Source organism: Oryctolagus cuniculus, chromosome 12, assembly GCF_964237555.1.
Source record: "Oryctolagus cuniculus chromosome 12, mOryCun1.1, whole genome shotgun sequence".
Lineage (NCBI taxonomy): Eukaryota > Metazoa > Chordata > Mammalia > Lagomorpha > Leporidae > Oryctolagus > Oryctolagus cuniculus.
Genome location: NC_091443.1, coordinates 106,529,317 through 106,547,081, shown reverse-complemented (window position 1 = coordinate 106,547,081; position 17,765 = coordinate 106,529,317). Strand labels below are relative to the sequence as shown.

The following is a 17,765-nucleotide window of genomic DNA, read 5'->3' as shown; positions in this document are numbered from 1 at the left end:
GCTGGTGCGCAGGCGCGGCTGGTGCGCAGGCGCCGTGCGGCGGCGTCGGCGTCCGGACTTCCGGCGCAGGCGCGGGCGGCCGTGGCCGGGCTTCGGGAGCCGCCGCCGCGGCGCGTGCACTCCGGCTTCTGGGATGCGGGAACCGGCGGCGCGGGCTACTCTTGCCAGCGCCGGTGCCCAGTTTTCGAACGGACACTGTTTTGAGAAACTCGACCGAGGTGTGGGCGCCTCAGGCGGCGTGCGGTGCACCTGCCCCGCGGGCTCTGCGGGAAGCGGGCGCCTGGCGAGGCGAGGCGAGGCGCGGGTCGCGGGCGCAGGCTTAGCGGTGGGCCCGGCCCGGGGACGTGGGCGCCAGCTCCGCCCGGGCCCTCGGAAGTTACCCCTGGAGCGCGCGCTCACCCGAGAACGACGACTCGTGATTCTTAAATGGTTCTTTATTCATAAACTTGATGCAAGTTTACAAGATTTACTGTACATTGCCAAATAAATCTGCAATGAAAAATAAAAATCCGAAAAACAAAGCATGCCAAATGTGCAGCTGTCCCTCTGCTAGCCATCCGGATATTAAAGAATTCAATAATGTATTCAAGATTAGCCTTAGGTATAAGGAACTTTAATGCTTTAAAGAACTCTGCCTCGTCACTTGTGATCTGAGCTACCGGCAACCCGGCCCTTCCGGGGCCAGGAAATCTGATCTGTCCTCGACCCAACAGTGAGAAGACCACGCCATCGCCAGGCCTCCTGGGCACGTAAACGAAGTCACAAACCGAATCTTCAGCGAACACCTAAGAAACACCTGAACTTTGTAACCGGTTTATGCGAAAGATGTGCTTTTGGGTTTCTTTTTTAAAAGTGCTTAGTCACTAGAATTTACTTTTAAATCAAACTTGGGTACATAAGAAAACATTTCCAAACATGACTGATTTGGGTAAGTCAATAAAATGGTGGGTACACGGATTTGAGTTGGGTCTTAAAGAATTAATCTATGCAGAATTCTTGTTTTTGATGTGAAGGCCATCATTATGACTTACAGCAAACTCCAAATTAGGTATCTTTTTGTACTTAACTCTAGCTTTTGCTCCTGTCTCCATGCCCAATTGTTTTTTATCAGTTTACAAATGATTGCAACATCCCGTTAATAAAATGGAAATGTAAAGTGAGAGTATTCTAAATAGCTTCAAGCTCTGTACTGTGGCTGTCTTCATAAGAAATAAGGAAACCAACAGGAAGCAGACTCAGCCCAGCAGGCCTGCTGCTGCCCAGTGGGATGACCAGCTACAGCCTTAGCTGGCATAGCCTCGCTTTCTTTGCCTTAAAGGTCCATCACCACACAGGTAAGAGTAGACCTTCAGACAACAGTTCCTATCACATAGCCATTAAAATTTTTTGACAGTTAGATCGCGTGTCATTTTGGCAGTATCATAAAATGGTTCTAGACTTGAGAAAGGTATCTGGTTTAGAGGACCTAAAATTTTCTAAACCAATACTGAACATTGATTAAACTTTTATTGGCTCTATATATAACAACATACTGCAAATTCTCATAACCCATGGGCTCAAAATAGGAAAGTTACCATAAAGTCACAACTGTTCAGTAACCTGGTGCTGCCCTGTATGCCTAAAAGGTTTCACTTTAAGAAAGAGAGATAAGGAGTGGCCAGCATGTGTCTTCATCAGGAGAGACACAGGAAAGGCCCCTCTGCTCAGTCCCGGACACCTAAAATGAGCAAAATGAGAAGGCTGTAACTTATACTGGATGTCAGTTGACAGATTATCCACTAAAATATCTATTAGCTAACGTCTTCAGTACTGCTGTTATGGGGCACTCAAAGCTGTGTCTGCATGTTGGAAAGATTTTCTTTAAAGCAACGTTGGTCCACACATGTGACAGTCAGCATATTTAGCCATCTTCCTTTGGAGGGGTGTACCAGCCTGAAACAGAATGGAAACACAACGTTAAAATACTTTTTTTGGACAGGCAGAGTTAGGACAGTGAAAGAGACAGAGAAAGGTCTTCCTTCTGTTGGTTCACCCCGCAAATGGCCACTACGGCCGACGCACTGCGCTGATCTGAAGCCAGGAGCCAGGTGCTTCCTCCTGGTCTCCCACGCAGGTGCAGGGCCCAAGCACCTCCACTGCCTTCCCGGGCACGGCAGAGAGCTGGACTGGAAGAGGAGCAACCAGGACTAGAACCCAGGGTGCCGGAGCTGCAGGCGTAGGATTAGCCTAGTGGGCCACAGCACCAGCCTAAAATACTTTACTTCTTAAACCAAAAAGGAGAACTGGCACTATGAAGGTTAGCTACAGTCTCTACCCATAATTTTAGTGTTATAAACCTGCTGGAAAAATGGAACTTTTACACCTGGATTAATAATAGCACTCAGTATGTTCTTTTCATAATGTAATTTTCTATGCATAAATTTTACTTGAGTACTTGACAAAAGATCTCTACATTAATGACATTCCTAGCTAAAAGATTACAGTGTAGCACATTAAACCACGTGAAGTTTTATTCCATTTCAGTTCTGTATTTGAAAGTAAACCTTGGCCAGCGCTGCGGCTCACTAGGCTAATCCTCCTCCTGCGGCGCCGGCACCCCGGGTTCTAGTCCGTCAGGGCGCTGGATTCTGTCCCGGTTGCCCCTCTTCCAGGCCAGCTCTCTGCTGTGGCCCGGGAGTGCAGTGGAGGATGGCCCAAGTGCTTGGGCCCTGCACCCGCGTGGGAGACCAGGAGGAAGCACCCGGCTCTTGGCTTCGGATCAGTGCAGCGCACTGGCCATGGTGGCCATTGGGGGGTGAACCAACGGAAGGAAGACCTTTCCCTCTGTCTCTCTCTCTCTCTCTCTAACTCTGCCTGGCAAAAAAAAAAAAAAAAGAAAAAAAAAAGAAAGTAAACTTCACTGAAAATAACTATCTCCCAAACAAAATCCAGCACGTAGAGTAACCAGCACATGGACTGCTGTCAGTGCAGTGGTGTCACTTGGCCAGTGTGGAAGCCATTACAGCAGGAGTGTGCTAAAGGCTGCAGGGGCACGGCCACACTAGGACTTCTCTCAGCTTAGGGTACCATCTCAGGATACGGTGAATGTGACTCAACACCTTCTGGGAAAATGACAGGACAGTAGACAAAGTGTGCTCACCACAAAAATTTGTGAGGTGATACACGTGTTGATTGGCTAGATGGTCATTCTACAATGTGTGTGTGTGTGTGTATATACACACACATATATACATATATACTTTAAAACATGCTGTATATGATAAATACAATTTTATTTGTAAATTTTGCAAAATTATATCAAGACCACTCTTCACCACAGCTAAAAAAAGCTTACACATTCCCAGGCATTATCAAAAACAGCATTTTTTATAAACATTTTGAATGCTGGTTATAATGTTTAATAAGAAACATACCATTTTTCTCATGTATCTGTACAATGGAATTATAGGACTGTTGGGCTCTTGCTAGATTATACTGATTCTGAAAAGAAAAAGATTACACATTTTGGGTCAAAACTGTAGAGGAAAATTATTAAAGTTTATTACTACATCATTGCTGTGCTTAAAAGAACACAGGACACAGAATATTCTCTCCACTTCAAAAACACTTAACTTCATATTCTCATTTCCCAATTGCATTATTCTCTATAATTTTATAAGAATAACAAAACCATATTCTAGTAAAAATCTAATAGAAGCTCCACTGTTCATTTTATAAGCAGAGACACAGTTTTATGGTTTTAGTGACGGCTCAAGACGCAGGACACCAGACTGTCCTCCTAACTGCCATCCCAAAGCAAACAACTACAAATACAACTTTCAGCTGAAAATGTAAGCTTCAGGGACTACATGTATCAATGATATTTTGAGTTAGAAATCTGAAAAAATGCCCTTAATAGCAACAAGTCATTACTGAAAGTCCACTCTGGGTACAAATAGGAGCCAAATTTAGCATTCGTTTTGTCACCGTAAGTATAACTGACCTACAACATAGCTTCCAAATAATATGTCACGCACACTGTCCACAGTGGTATGTACCTATTAGGTTATGTCTTAAAATGTTTTAATGATCCACAAGAATTTAAAAATGTATAAACACATTCTAGGTGAGAATTCCGCTTCCTGTCTGTCTGCCAGCCACCCGGCTGTCCTCCATCCCATCCCTCCTCCTTCCTCCACCCGAATTAACCATTCCTGCCAGTTTCTTTTATGTCCCTGCTTAAGCTTACGCACTCGTTAGCGTCCACTCTGCCCACTCTCCTTCCCCCGCTGGCGGCAAACTGCTGACGCTTTTTCTCATTTCCTGTACCTTGGGGCGGCCCCTCCCTTTTCTCGGCGCACATTTTATGGCGCTTGTCCCGTGTCAGCGCGCAGACAGCTTTGCCGTTCTCTAGCAGGAGATACCCTGCTCGGTGCCTTACTGACAGGCACTCTGGGTGGTGTGAGAGGTGCTGGTAAAAATGCCCGGAGCCGAGGTGCAGTCGGAAGACAGGCACGGCTCTGTGTCAGGACATTGCCAGGCCGCCCTCTGGACTGCGCAAGTGTGCTTTCCCGCCCGTCACGTGGGAGCGCCTCCATTCAGCCTCACCAACTCAGTTCATCACACACAGGTTATCTGATCCCACAGTGACAGGTGAAGAAAGGACTACGTGTAGCTGAATTTATATTTCCATTACGCAGTGAGGCCGAATGTCTCCAAATGTTCACAATCCATTTATTTCTATTTCTTTAAATAGAGTTTTTATATCCTCTTCCTATTTTTCTACAGGTAGTCTTTCAGTTTCTAAGAGTTCTCTAAAGCAGTAAAATCCCGTTATATGACATTCAAAACACAGTCCTGTCTTCTCAAAGTTCATGAAAAAGAGGCTGTCACAAAGAGGAGGACAAAACTATACACAGAACAAACCACACACAGTGCAACTGCCAAGCGACCACGACAGTCACTTCCCAACCCCAGGAAGCCCAGGAGCCGCCCTCTGAGACGCGGCAGAACTAAGGCCCTCAGCCTGCCCCTGCTCGGCTGTCAACAGCGAGCAACGCAGTTTGAAAGGACTACTGCTGCAGAGGCCTTTCGAAAACGGGCGTCAGCCCTGTCTCTCTGACTTATGGGGGTTTCTGCTTACACCTTCTAGTTCAATTTTTCCATTCTGCTTTTCTCCCATTCTGATTACCCTTTCTAAAGGACGGAAGGATTCTAAGGCAATGGACAAGCCTCCGAGGTCTTTGTTTCCTGAAATGTAGTGATTACATTATTACTATTCTCTACATATTCTGCACTTTTACTTTCAAAGTCCTGTGTGGCCCAAGAGTTGTTGAGTTTTAAAATTCTACAAGGGAACACTTGTTTTCTGATGGTTACTAACATCATTTTATGTAAGTAAGACTAGAGAATGACATCTGTCCTTTTTCTGCTTTTCAAAATGTAGGTTTGCTTCACTCAACAGCTTTAGTTTCATAAATGTTACAGAGAAGAGGGAAGTGAGAATTGTAGTATTTTTACTATGATTTGATTCTAAGTGTTTTTAAATTTTCATTTGATTCCTTAACCATTATTTAGAAGTATGTTTAACAAAAATCTACATGAATTTGGAAATTAATCTCTTCGTCACTATCTTCTAACCATAATTACATTGCAAATCATGCAAGTATGGCTTATATAGCACCAACTGTTTTTAAGTCTTCTGACTTGCTTTATGGATTGGTATATGAAATACTTTTCCATAGTCCACATATACTTGAGAAGCGTAACCTGTCCACAGACCAGGCCTGTTAATCAGTTATTCAGATGGACACTTTGATGTTCTGTTAACTTACCATACGCAGGATTCACTAAAGTCTCCAACTCCAGTACTGGAGTTCTCAGCGTCTCCTTGTGTTTAATCAGCTTCTCCCCTCTGACAGATACATAAAGTGCAAAAATCGCTATTTCCTCATAGTTAACTGAGATTTTTTCATTAAGTAATCACTAAGGCCTTTTGTTCTAAAATCATACTTTGTTTGATAGTAAGCTACAGCACTTGTTTTTGCTTCCTGTATGCTGACATATTTTTGTCACTCTTTATTTAAAAAAAACCTTAAATCTTCTTGTACTTACATGTTTTGTTAACTCCGCCCAACTGGTAACTTAGTCTTTCTGTATTTGTTGCGATTAACTCATATGGACATGCTTCTATCTCCTTACTTTCTAGCTTGCATTTCTCTACTTTCAGTATAATTTAACATCTCCCACGATTCCACTAAGCCACATCACATCCCTCACTCTGACCTCCGTCTTGTCTTTGGCCGTATCACATCTCCATGCTCTCTGCAGCATGCCGCCTTAGCTCTTTGGAGATACCGTCTCATCAATGAATTCTTCTGGTGTTGAATCCATTTACTGAGTTTCTCATTTTGACAATTATTTCTGTACTTTTATTTCATTTTTTCAGAGCTTCCTCCTCATTCCTGTAGGTCCACTACTTGCTCAATTTTATGATTCCTTTTTTCTTTACATTAAAATTTCACATACACTTATTTTCTCACAATTCTAACAAGTGAAATTTCTATTCTGTATCTGATCATTCTAAAATCTACAGTCTCTGGAATACATATACCTATTACTATTTCTGCCAATTCTCATCTGTGTAGGCTTGCCTACTGCTGTGTTCTGACTTTTGACTATAAATGCATATTTGCTTGATTTTAATCTTTGGGAATCTTGTAGAATCAGAATCAAAATAGAGTGAGTATGGCTAAAAGCTAATTGCAGATCTCTTGCTTCTGTACATATTAGCTTTGCTTGCTAACGGCTAAGCGTTTACCTTGTGAAACTATGGGGCCCAAATTCCCAGGAACTAGTCTGACAGAAATGTGTCCTTCACTGTTACCTTACAACCATAGCTTGGATCTGTTATTGGGTTTGTTGTTGTTAACAGTTATCTTACAACCATATTCTGGTTTTCTTTTTATTGTTCACTGCATACCAGGGGCCCGGTTCAAAATTGTGAGCCCTAGTGGACAGAGTACTATAAAAAGCTGTGTAACCCGCTGTTGGGGGCCGCACTCTGGTAAGGAGCGTCGGTCCCGATCAGTGCCTTGCCTCTCCTTTTCATTAAAATTCATGAGTGACAGTCGCTGGTTTTTGGCATATTCCATTTTAGCTGCCGAGTGGATGCAAAATCCCACGGGCTTAGATCAGTGCTGCCTTCCTCCAGTGTCTGTGTCTCACTGTGATGACAGCTGTGGGCGTAACCAACATGCGATCACGGCAGTCCCCTGGCGCAGCCCTCTAACATTGGACTGGTTAGGTCAGTCTAAGTAGCAGCTGGCCCCTCCTGGACCTGGAGGGGGGAAAGCCCCTCTCTCTTGTGAATGGGAGTCTATGTGTGAGCAGCAGGAAAGGGAGGGGCCCTTCCAGGCAGGAAGAGATGCGGAACTGCCCCCAGGACCATGTGCCCTAGCACTCCCCTCCTCCACCGGGCTCCAGCGATTGGAAGCATCCTTGGAAGACTCTCACCACTGTGGCCCGGGGCTCAGGCTCTAGACCAGCCCAGCCCACATCCTGCCCGGGGCTCGCTCTCAGCGGCCGCTGGCTCAGCCTAGGGGAGCTACCGGTGAGCGATGGAACAAAGACAGGAGCCTCAGCCACTCGCTCACTGCCCAGACAAACACTGCAGTGTACTCCGTGCCCTTGGAGCTCCATTGGCTCTCCCACCCTGTGGCCTTCATACCCCACCCTGCATTCTCTTCCAGGTTCCCAAGGCCCCCCAGTTCCAGGAATTCCCCTCAGCCTGCTGCCCCGTACCCCCACCCCCATCCCTGGCCCTCCTAAAATATAAAAAGGCCCGGCCCCTGGTGGGGCAGTTGGTCACCCACCTCTGTGGACTTATTTTCTCTAAATTCGGTCTGGCTGTAGATTCATACACTGCCTATATTCTGCGCCTCTTTTCCTAACATTTATGGTGCCCCATGTGAGCAGGCACCAATCTGCAACTCTTCCAACACAGAGCCTATACTACTTACTACTCCGATTCAGTGACTCCTGCTTAGCCAGAACTGTAACATCCCCTACTCCGTCAATTAGATCCCTATCTCCAGCAGGTCTGCTGGTGGAAAATGTTTTGTTTTCCAAACTTACACATATTTCTATCAGTGTATAAAGAGTTAAGGAGGTAAATTCATTCATTTATTATGAACCAATAGCTCATAGTATTTTTTAAATATTTAAGGTATTTTTGAGCTAATACTTATATGGCAAAAAGAAATTCAAAAGCATAAAACAATTTAAAGTGTCCCTCTCATCGTAAGGCACCCCCTCACCAGTACTTTTAAAAAGCGCTTAGCACAAACAACAGCTATCGGCACGTTCTTATATTTCCCAGAACATTCTGTACTTCTACATGCGTATCTAGTAATGCCTGTCTCCCTCTAACACTCACACAACACTCACATACAAACAGCAGCACATTTTAAACACCATCCAGCCAGTTACTTTCTTGACAGTATTTTTAAAGTTAACATTTAGACTATTCTCTGCTGAGTTTAGAATACAGGAAGGTGAAACTCTTACTACAAAGTTTCCACTTTCTTGACTGACAAATATTTCTTAATAAAGAGAAGACTGAAGGGCCGGCGCCGCGGCTCACTAGGCTAATCCTCCACCTAGCGGCGCCGGCACACCGGGTTCTAGTCCCGGTTGGGGCGCCGGATTCTGTCCCGGTTGCCCCTCTTCCAGGCCAGCCCTCTGCTGTGGCCAGGGAGTGCAGTGGAGGATGGCCCAGGTGCTTGGGCCCTGCACCCCATGGGAGACCAGAAGAAGCACCTGGCTCCTGCCATCGGATCAGCGCGGTGCGCCGGCCGCAGCACGCCGGCCGCGGCGGCCATTGGAGGGTGAACCAACGGCAAAAGGAAGACCTTTCTCTCTGTCTCTCTCTCTCACTGTCCACTCTGCCTGTCAAAAAAAAAAAAAAAAAAAAAGAAGACTGAAGTTTCATCATAACAAAACACTGAAAAAAAAAAAAAAAAGAAAATGAAAAATATCCACATTCCAAACACATACTGACATTTCTGTCAAGGACAGACAGGCTGCATACACTCTCATTGTATCTCCTAACTCACTGGGTCACCTTATTGTAGGTACAGGCTGTGATGCTCCCACATCAATGAGATCAGGAGAACTGCGCCTATTGCTAAGAGACTGTGGAAGGCTGTCCTTAACATGCAAATATTGTGTTTGTAGCTTGACTGCGCATTCTAAGTAAAATGGTTATTTTTACTTGCCAAGGAAACTACACGGAAAAATATAGTTATAAATCCTGTCACCAAAAAGTAAGGGGGCCGACGCTGTGGCCTAGCCACTGTGGCCTAGCAGCTAAAGCCGCCACCTGCAGCGCCGGCATCCCATATGGGCACCAGTTTGGGTCCCAGCTGCTCCACTTCCAATCCAGCTCTCTGCTATGGCCTGCAAAAGCAGAAGATGGCCCAAGTGGTTGGGCCCCTGCACCCGCATGGGAAGACCTGGAGGAAGCTCCTGGCTCCTGGCTTCAGATCTGTGCACCTCTGGCCGGTGCGGCCAATTGAGGAGTGAACCAACAGATGGAGGACCTCTCTCTCTCTGCCTCTCCTCTCTCTCTGTAACTCTTTCAAATAAATAAATCTTTAAAAAAAAATTTAAAAATAAAAATAAGAATTCCATATTCTAACACACATTATGTGCCACACTTAAACCATTAAAGCACTAACATACTGAAATACATATGTTAAGAAATGCTAGCTACAGGGCCAGCACTGTGGAAGCAGGTTAAGCTGCTGCCTGCAATGCTGGTATCCCACACTGCCGGTTCAGGTCCCAGCTGCTCCACTTCTGATTCAGCTCCCTGCTAGTGTGGCTGGAAAGGCAGGACAAGATGGCTCAAGTGCTTGGGCCTCCATACCCACTGAGAGGAGGAAGCTCCTGGCTTTAGCCAGGTCCAGCCCAGTCTGGGGCCTTTGCAGCTGTTTGGGGGATGAACCAGTAGATGGAAGACCCCTCCCTCCCCCCCTTTCTCTTTCTTTCTCTTTCTCTCTCTCTCTCTCTCCAACTCTGCTTTTCAAATAAATAAAAATCTTGAAAGAATGAAAGAGAAAGAAACAAAGAAAAAGAAATGCTAGCTAATGTTGTTAAGCAACTCACTAGTGTACAATAATCAACTTTTGGATTTTATGCCAAATGGTATTTTATTCCAGTTGTACAAAACAGCTAAAAGCAAAAAAGGAGTGCCATCCCAAATAAAAGACTTTTAAAACAATTTTTTTCCCTACATTGTGAATTAAGATTCTAAGTGGACTCATGATTTGGGGTGCATATGGTGATAAATACTTAAGAGTTAATACTATTCGAATAGACATGTAATGGGAAACTCACAAAGAACTTTAGGAACATTCAAATTTTAAAAAGCAATAGGTCAAGATGATTTCCACCACATAAACATTTTTCCAAAATGTAATACTCCAGAGTATTACCTTAGCCCACTTAAGTATTTATTGATAACTACATACTACATTTTTTAATGTAGGAAATTAATAAACTATAGAATTCAAGGGGTTCAGAACAGAGCCAAGGCTAGACTGCCTGGTGCCGGTCCTTGCTCTGTCACCCATGACCTTAAGACAAAATATCTGACCTCCACATTTCAGTGTCCTACTGAACAAAGACAGAGAATATCTGCATTTTAGGTTATCAGAAGGACCAAGAGTTAACAAGAAAAAAGGTTTAGACTAGAGCCTAGCACATAAAAGGTAATTAAGAATAACTATCATAACATGGTCTCACTCTTGGGAAACCTCCAAGTACATATAAATTTTCTTATTACAATATACATGCCAATAATAAATTTAAAACGTGATATGTTTACAGTAAATATAACAAGAACTAAAAAGAACAAGCACTAAATAATTAACTGATCATTCAGTTATCGTTAATTTCCTTACACTCCCATGTTTTCTATAGATCACTTTAGTTAACAAGACAACAAACCAAATGAAAATGGAATAAACTGTCTCAAAAAGATGTGCGTCAAGACAGGAAGAAGCCCCCTAAGGTAACAGGAAACCTATCTTACAGCTTATGTGAAATCTTAATAATAAGTACCTTATTTGCTCCAAACTGCACTCTGGCTTTGCCTTTGACTAGGGTGGCATTTATCTGCATGATGACCGATTCTATCGAGTAGGCACTGCTCCAGCCCTACAGGAGAAGAAAACATGTCTCTCAAACACACAAGCAGTCCCTGATCCCCAAATAGCATGTAACAATTCAACAACAGAAAATCAGTGTTAAGAAATCTGTAATCCAGGAAAAAGTAAAGTTGAGCCACTCCCAGAATCTCACAATAAACCAAAGCAAGCCTACATTCCAGGCACCTAACGTGAGCAAATTACAACATTAAAAAATATCACTCAATGCCTATCCTAATATGGATCCAGCTCCAAGCACAATGTCGTTTTATTGGTTTACCTTAAATAGTTTTTCATTACTAAAAGTGCTATTAAAAAAGACTGCATAAGAACTTTGCTACTTAGAATCTTATTTGCATAATCAAAACACCCTAGGGAGATGGACTGTGGAGTACCATAAGAAAACAGAGGCAGGCATAGCCTCCCTGTTCAGATGCCTGCATGCCCGCATCAGAGCACACAGTCGGAATGCCGGCCCCAGCTCCCAATGCCAGCGTCCTCGCAGTGCGGACCCTAGAAGGCAGCAGGTGATGGCTCAAGTGGTTGGGTCCCTGCCATCCACCTGGGAGACCTGGATTGAGTTTCCTGGTTCCCAACCTTTAGTCTCAACCCTGGCTGCTGCAGGCATTTGGAGAGTTAACCAGTGAACAGGAGCTCTGTTTGGCTGTGTCTGTCTCTCAAACAAATAAATAAAAATAAAATTGAAAGAAAAAAATAAGAAGTTCACCTGTTTTGTGAGAAGTTCCATACACAATGCTCCTCCACCCAACACATACCTTAAAAAGAAAAAAGGAATCACACAAAACTCTCCAGATCGCAGCATTCCTTCTCAATATACTTTGAAAGTAACATTACTAAGAAAAGTATGCACACAAGGCTCGATGTAATATGCAAAAATGAAAACAGCTGTTAGTGATGTTAAATCTATGGATAATTTTTAAATTCTAATGATCGTGCTCTATAGTCAGTTTAAAAAAAAAAAAAACTTCTTAGTAACAATACTTTCAGAGTTTTAAAATGTCAGAAACTACTTAGCCCCAAATATTCCAGAGAACAAGAGCCAAAGAATCAGTCTCCTTAGTTAGCATTCAAGTGTCCCACGCATCTGAGACTTCTCCACATCACACAGCCAGGAGGTTTTCCTGACAACAGCACCACCCCTAGCCTATCCACAATAAAGAACACCTGTGTGACATTGTATGGCTTAAATTGCTCATGTCCACTCTCCTGTGAGAACAGAAGGCCACAGGGCCTCTCTGAGACAGCTCAAGGACTGTTCTCTGAGCCAAGGCAACTTCCGGGGGGTTTCCCAGGTGTCCCTTTGGGAAATCACTGTTCGGGTCAAGATTCCTCAACCTTTTTGTCCTTTCTCAGACAAATTAATTTCACTCCTCCATTAAAGGTATTTTAAATTTCAAAACACACTGACATCATGCTTACAAAGAGAAATCAGAGGGCTGATGACGTTGGAAGATGCACCGCGGTAACCCTGAAAGCACCGAGGCTCAGAGCACTGCTGGGGCCATGCGAACCGCTCTGCGCTCTGCCTGAGCTTGAGCCCCGCCCTGCCCTGCCTGGGATTCCGCCACTGCCCTCCTTCCAAATGATGCTCTCTCTTTCTCCACACAGCTGACCACGGCTACTCTGGCCTGCCAACCTTCCTTTCTTGCTAACCAGATGCAGCCTCATGCTGACCAAGCCAAACCACTTTGCAAAGAAACAAAGTATCTAAAATGTCTGCTGCACACTATTAACATTAATCATTGTTACAGTAAACTAACAATGAGATGTGAGAAAGAAGTGCTCTTCAGCTCCCCCACCCTGGGGAACTCAAGTGAGTGTCCCTCCAACTGCTCTTTTCAAAGTGGAAGTGTAATGGGAGGGAAAGAAAAACGCACCAAAAATTAAACAGGTGGAGAGCCACAAGAATTAACAACCAAAAACTCTGTGTATTTGCCTACATGCCCAAAACACAGAAATTTAACTTCAATTCTCTGATTCTCCCCCCGGGCTACAAGAGTGTCCTGTATATATTGACTACTGGTGACTGACAAAAGACCCTTGCTCTCATTTAGATTCTGCTCAAAGTCTAATCATCTATCAACTAATTATTTCCACACTTGATCTTCCCATTAGAAGCTTGGGGCCAGCACTGTGGCGCGGTGGATTAAGCTGCTTGCTGCCTGTGATGCCAGCATTCCATATGAGCTCTGGTTCAAGTCCCAGTTGCTCCATTTCTGGTCCAGTTCCCTGCTAATGCCTCTAGGAAAGCAGTGGAAGGCAGCCCCTGCCTCCCAAGTGGAGACCTGGATGAAGCTCCTGGCTTCTGGCTCCAGCCTGGCCCAGTCCTAGCCATTGTAGCTATCTAGGGAGTGAGCCATGGGATGGAAGTTTGCTCTCTCTCTAATACTGACTTTCAAATAAATAAATAAATCTTAAGGGAAGGGAGCAAGGGAAGGAGGAGGGGAGGGAGGGGAGGAAGGAGGGAGGAAGAGATTTGTTTCAGGGAAGGGCGAATGCAAGGTACACCAGTGACCCGTTATCCAACCCCTACCCTTCCACTGAGAATTCTTCTCTGCAGCGAGGGCAGGGGCAGGGACAAAGGACTCGTCAGGCAGGAAGAAAGTTTCACCATTTGCAGATCAAATCAAAATATGCTTGTATATACACATAATAGCCACAAAAATGTATGCTGGATATCTAAACACAAGACAGAAGTAGTTCTAGTAACCTACACGAAGAGTGAGGTAAGGGATCCTTTCCTTCATATATACTCTGAGGGGCTGGCATTGTGCCATAGCAGGTAAAGCCACTGCCTGCAGTGCCTGCATCCCATGTGGGCGCCGGTTTGAGTCCCAGCTGCTCCACTTCTGATCCAGCTCTCTGCTGTGGCCTGGGAAAGCAGAAGATGGACCAAGTCCTTGAGCCTCTGCAACCACGTGGGAGACCCAGAAGAAGCTTCTAGTTCCTGGCTTTGGATCGGCCTAGCTCCAGCCACTGTTGCCATTTGGGAGAGTGAACCAGCAGCGGATGGAAGACCCCTCTGTCTCTGCCTCTGCCTCTCTGTAACTCTTTCAAATAAATACTTTCTTAGAAAAAAAATATATGTACACCGAGCAGCACTTACACGTAAATGAAGTGGTCAGTTCTATTTCTGTACTGAATTACACTCATTTTATCACTGTGCAGCAAACTTACTATTCTCTGCCTCAAAGAACTCCTGCTGAAAGTCAAAACAGTTCAAAAACAATACAAAGAATTGTCACAAAGTGACAATCTATAAAGGTCATCTAAGGATAATAGGTCACATAAGTAGTCACAGTAACACTTTCAATTTAAAAATTCAGGTGCATAACAAACAGTACCCTAAGCTCATTCACCCATTTGAATTATTGAAAAGAAACCAGTTCCAAAAGATCACAATTTTGTATGATTCCATTTATACAAAATATCCAGGATAGGCAAATGTAGCCAGAAAGCAGATTAGTGGTTGCCAGAGTAGGAGGGAGGGCAGAGAAGGGTTTGGGAGCAGCTGTGAATGGTTATGACTGGGGGATATTTTCTGAAATCATGCAGTGGAAATAGCTGCACAGGGGCCAGCGCTGTGGCGTAGTGGGTAAAGCTGCCGCACACAGTGCTGGCATCCCACATGGGCGCCAGTTGGAGTCCTGGCTGCCCCACTTCCGATCCAGCTCTCTGCTGTGGCCTGGGATAGCAGTGGAAGGTGGCCCAAGTGCTTGGGCCCCTGCCACCCAGACGGGAGACCAGGATGGAGTTCCAGGCTCTCGGCTTCAACCTGGCCCAGCTCTGGGTGCTACACACATTTGAAGTAGATGAAGATCTCATTCTTTCCCCCAACTCCCTCACTCTTTCAAATAAGTAAGTAAATCTTAAAAAGAAAAAAAAAAATCCATCATCTATCTGGAATCACAAAATACCTAACTTCACCCCGATTCCAAGATTGCAAGCTGTTTCATCAGTACTTTCATTTCTTCCCAAAGTAGACGACTCCCCAGAGGACCAAGCCATTGTGAAGCTTCCAGGTTCCATGCCCCTGGCACTTCCATCACTAACTGAAGTTCTCAGCACTGGCTCTAAGACAGCAGCTTAGCCCCTCCACTTGCATCCCATCCTTCCACGCTTTGTGACTATAGTTTCTAATCTCTTCTATCATCAGATTTATCTTCCTCAAACACTTTCCTCACTGTTATTCATGTTTCTGATTCAGCTTTCTATAAAGGATGAATTCAGTGTCCACAGGTAATGATCTGCTTACCAGAAAAAAAATCACAGGCCCTGTCACCAAGCTGCGGTACAAGAAATGGTGGCAGCGCCATTTCCTATGCTGCTCTGTGTAAGTCCTATCCCCACCCCTTGTATTACAGCTCAGATCGGTCTGGCATACTCTAAGCACATTGCATTCTTCCCTAAATAGGTGATTACACTTCCTTTCACCTAGGTGGATAATGTTCTTCCAGCCTCCACCAGCTGACCAATTCCCACGCACATTCCCAGACCTGAGACCTCACCTACTTCGTGCTGCCCTGCAGAGTCAGAGCCACTCACTGCTCCTTTAACCTCCTGTCCACACCTCACACCCGACAGTCACGGAGCACTTAATATTTTTAATCTTTTATATAACTGGCTTTGGGCATAATGAAAACACTTCATTAGGAGTCAGAAGTTTTTTTGGGTAAGTCAAAGTTGACTTATTCAACTTATTCATATGAGCATTAGGGACAATAACCCCAGTGTGGCCAAAAGGAAAAAAACTCAATGAAGATAAACCATGTCATAGGTTTTAGAAATCTAAATGATATTAACAGTAACTTCATGTATAGATTCCCACTAGTAGATGGCAAGGTACTTAATATTATAAAAACCTGCAATTTCTCACAAAATATGAAAAACTTATACAATTTTATAATATTTGAAAGTACTCTGATAAAAAAAACTTTTATGTATTTATGCTGAATTTACTGAATTTTTCCAAATCTTTTCCTTTATCATTTTTTCTCTCGAGTAGGCTCTGATTAAACAATTTTATGAAGCACGTAAAACTGAAGCACAACAGTTAAGTCCAATCAGAAACATTTCATAAAGAAAGGTATACGTTAACATTAAGGTTGGTGGCTAGAAAAAAGCTGGTGTTGTGAGCAAGACACATAAAGGTTAAACATTTACCATTTTTCAGTCCTAGGTTTATTTTGTGTATGTAAATATTTGGTCCAGTTACCTAACATTCAACCTCGAAAACTGATCATGAGACTTTAAGACCGGACAAGTACTTTTTATGGCATTTTTACTGCATGATCCAAAACAGTCTAGGGAAACTTTAAAAGAGAGCAAACAAAACTTTACACAGTCCTAGATCTCCACTCCTCCTAACAGGATGCTTGTAAGCAGCCTGCAGCAGCTTCTGCCACAGAGCCCTGTAGACCCTTGAGGTCCAGCTACTCAGGGACTGCTGCAGCTGTCCTTGCTCTGCCCCACACACACGGGAGCCACCTCCAACCCCTAGATTCCTAACACAGCAGCACTTCCCAGAGAGTAAAAACAAAGCAGTTACTAAGATGACTGTGGGAAAAGATGGCTAACACCTTCCAGGGAGGACACACTAAGGCCCCAGGAAGCTCTCTGTAGAGAATATTCCGAGCCCAATTTCCCAAAGCCCTGTAATCTTGGCAGAACACCATCCTGGTGCTCGCAGGACATTCTGGCCGATCCGGAACCAACCAGACTGCAGGTGTGTGAACGCTCAGGCGATGCTACTCCAGGTAGACCTCAGATGGACTCAGGACATCTACGTGCCACACACAACTTTTAAAGCCACTTCTTCAACTGAATGTGCAGGTACACATCATGCTCCATTACCTCTGTACTAAGTCAACACCACAGCTGGTGACAAATTCTGACTACTCAGAGACACAATTCTTAACAGGGTTTGATCCCAAAAAGCACACATAAGAATGAAGGCAAAAAGATAACTAACTGCAACAAGCGTAGAACAGGGACGCTCCACAGAAAGCTCCCAAATCGCTTTTTAGCATATTTCCCATTAATTTTAACATAAATATTACTATCTCAACCAATATTTTTAGATTTTAATCACCACAATATGGAGTACCTCACAAAGTGGACTTTGTTAAGTGTTCAAAATTCTCAAATTGGTTTAGCCACTCCTACACCAGAGGGCTCTAAAACACATTTCATAACTAGCTTAGGCATACATTTTGATTTTTTGTCCCACCCTACATTAATATTTTTAACCAAAAAGCAGCAATTCAGGCTTTAACAAAAATTGCACGGCAGGGGCTGGTGCTGTGGTGTAGCGGGTTAAGCCGCCGCCTACAGTGCCGGCATCCCATATGGGTGCTGGTTTGAGACCCGCCTGCTCCACTTCCGATCCAGCTCTCTGCTGTGGCCTGGGAAAGCAGCAGAAGATGGCCCGAGTCCTTGGGCCCCTGCACCCACGTGGGAGACCCAGAGGAAGCTCCCAGCTCCTGGCTTCGAATTGGCGCAGCTCTGGCCATTGCAGCCATTTGGGGAGTGAACCACCAGATGGAGGATCTC

General features: G+C 44.4%; 1 protein-coding gene across 11 annotated transcripts in view; it reads right to left on the bottom strand.

Moving 5' to 3' along the window:
- Positions 1–416: 416 nt before the first annotated feature.
- The window catches only part of UBE2Q2 (ubiquitin conjugating enzyme E2 Q2), a 68,889-nt gene continuing 51,540 nt past the window's right edge, over positions 417–17,765 (bottom strand). For 5 of the 11 annotated variants that reach the window (XM_070053256.1, XM_070053251.1, XM_070053253.1 and 2 more), the window contains 4 exons: positions 11,920–11,968; positions 11,107–11,202; positions 3,414–3,480; positions 417–1,932 (listed from right to left, as the gene is read on the bottom strand). In XM_070053256.1, the coding sequence (XP_069909357.1) occupies positions 1,901–1,932; positions 3,414–3,480; positions 11,107–11,202; positions 11,920–11,968 (244 nt within the window). In that variant the 3' untranslated portion in view covers positions 417–1,900. 11 annotated transcript variants of the gene reach the window in all.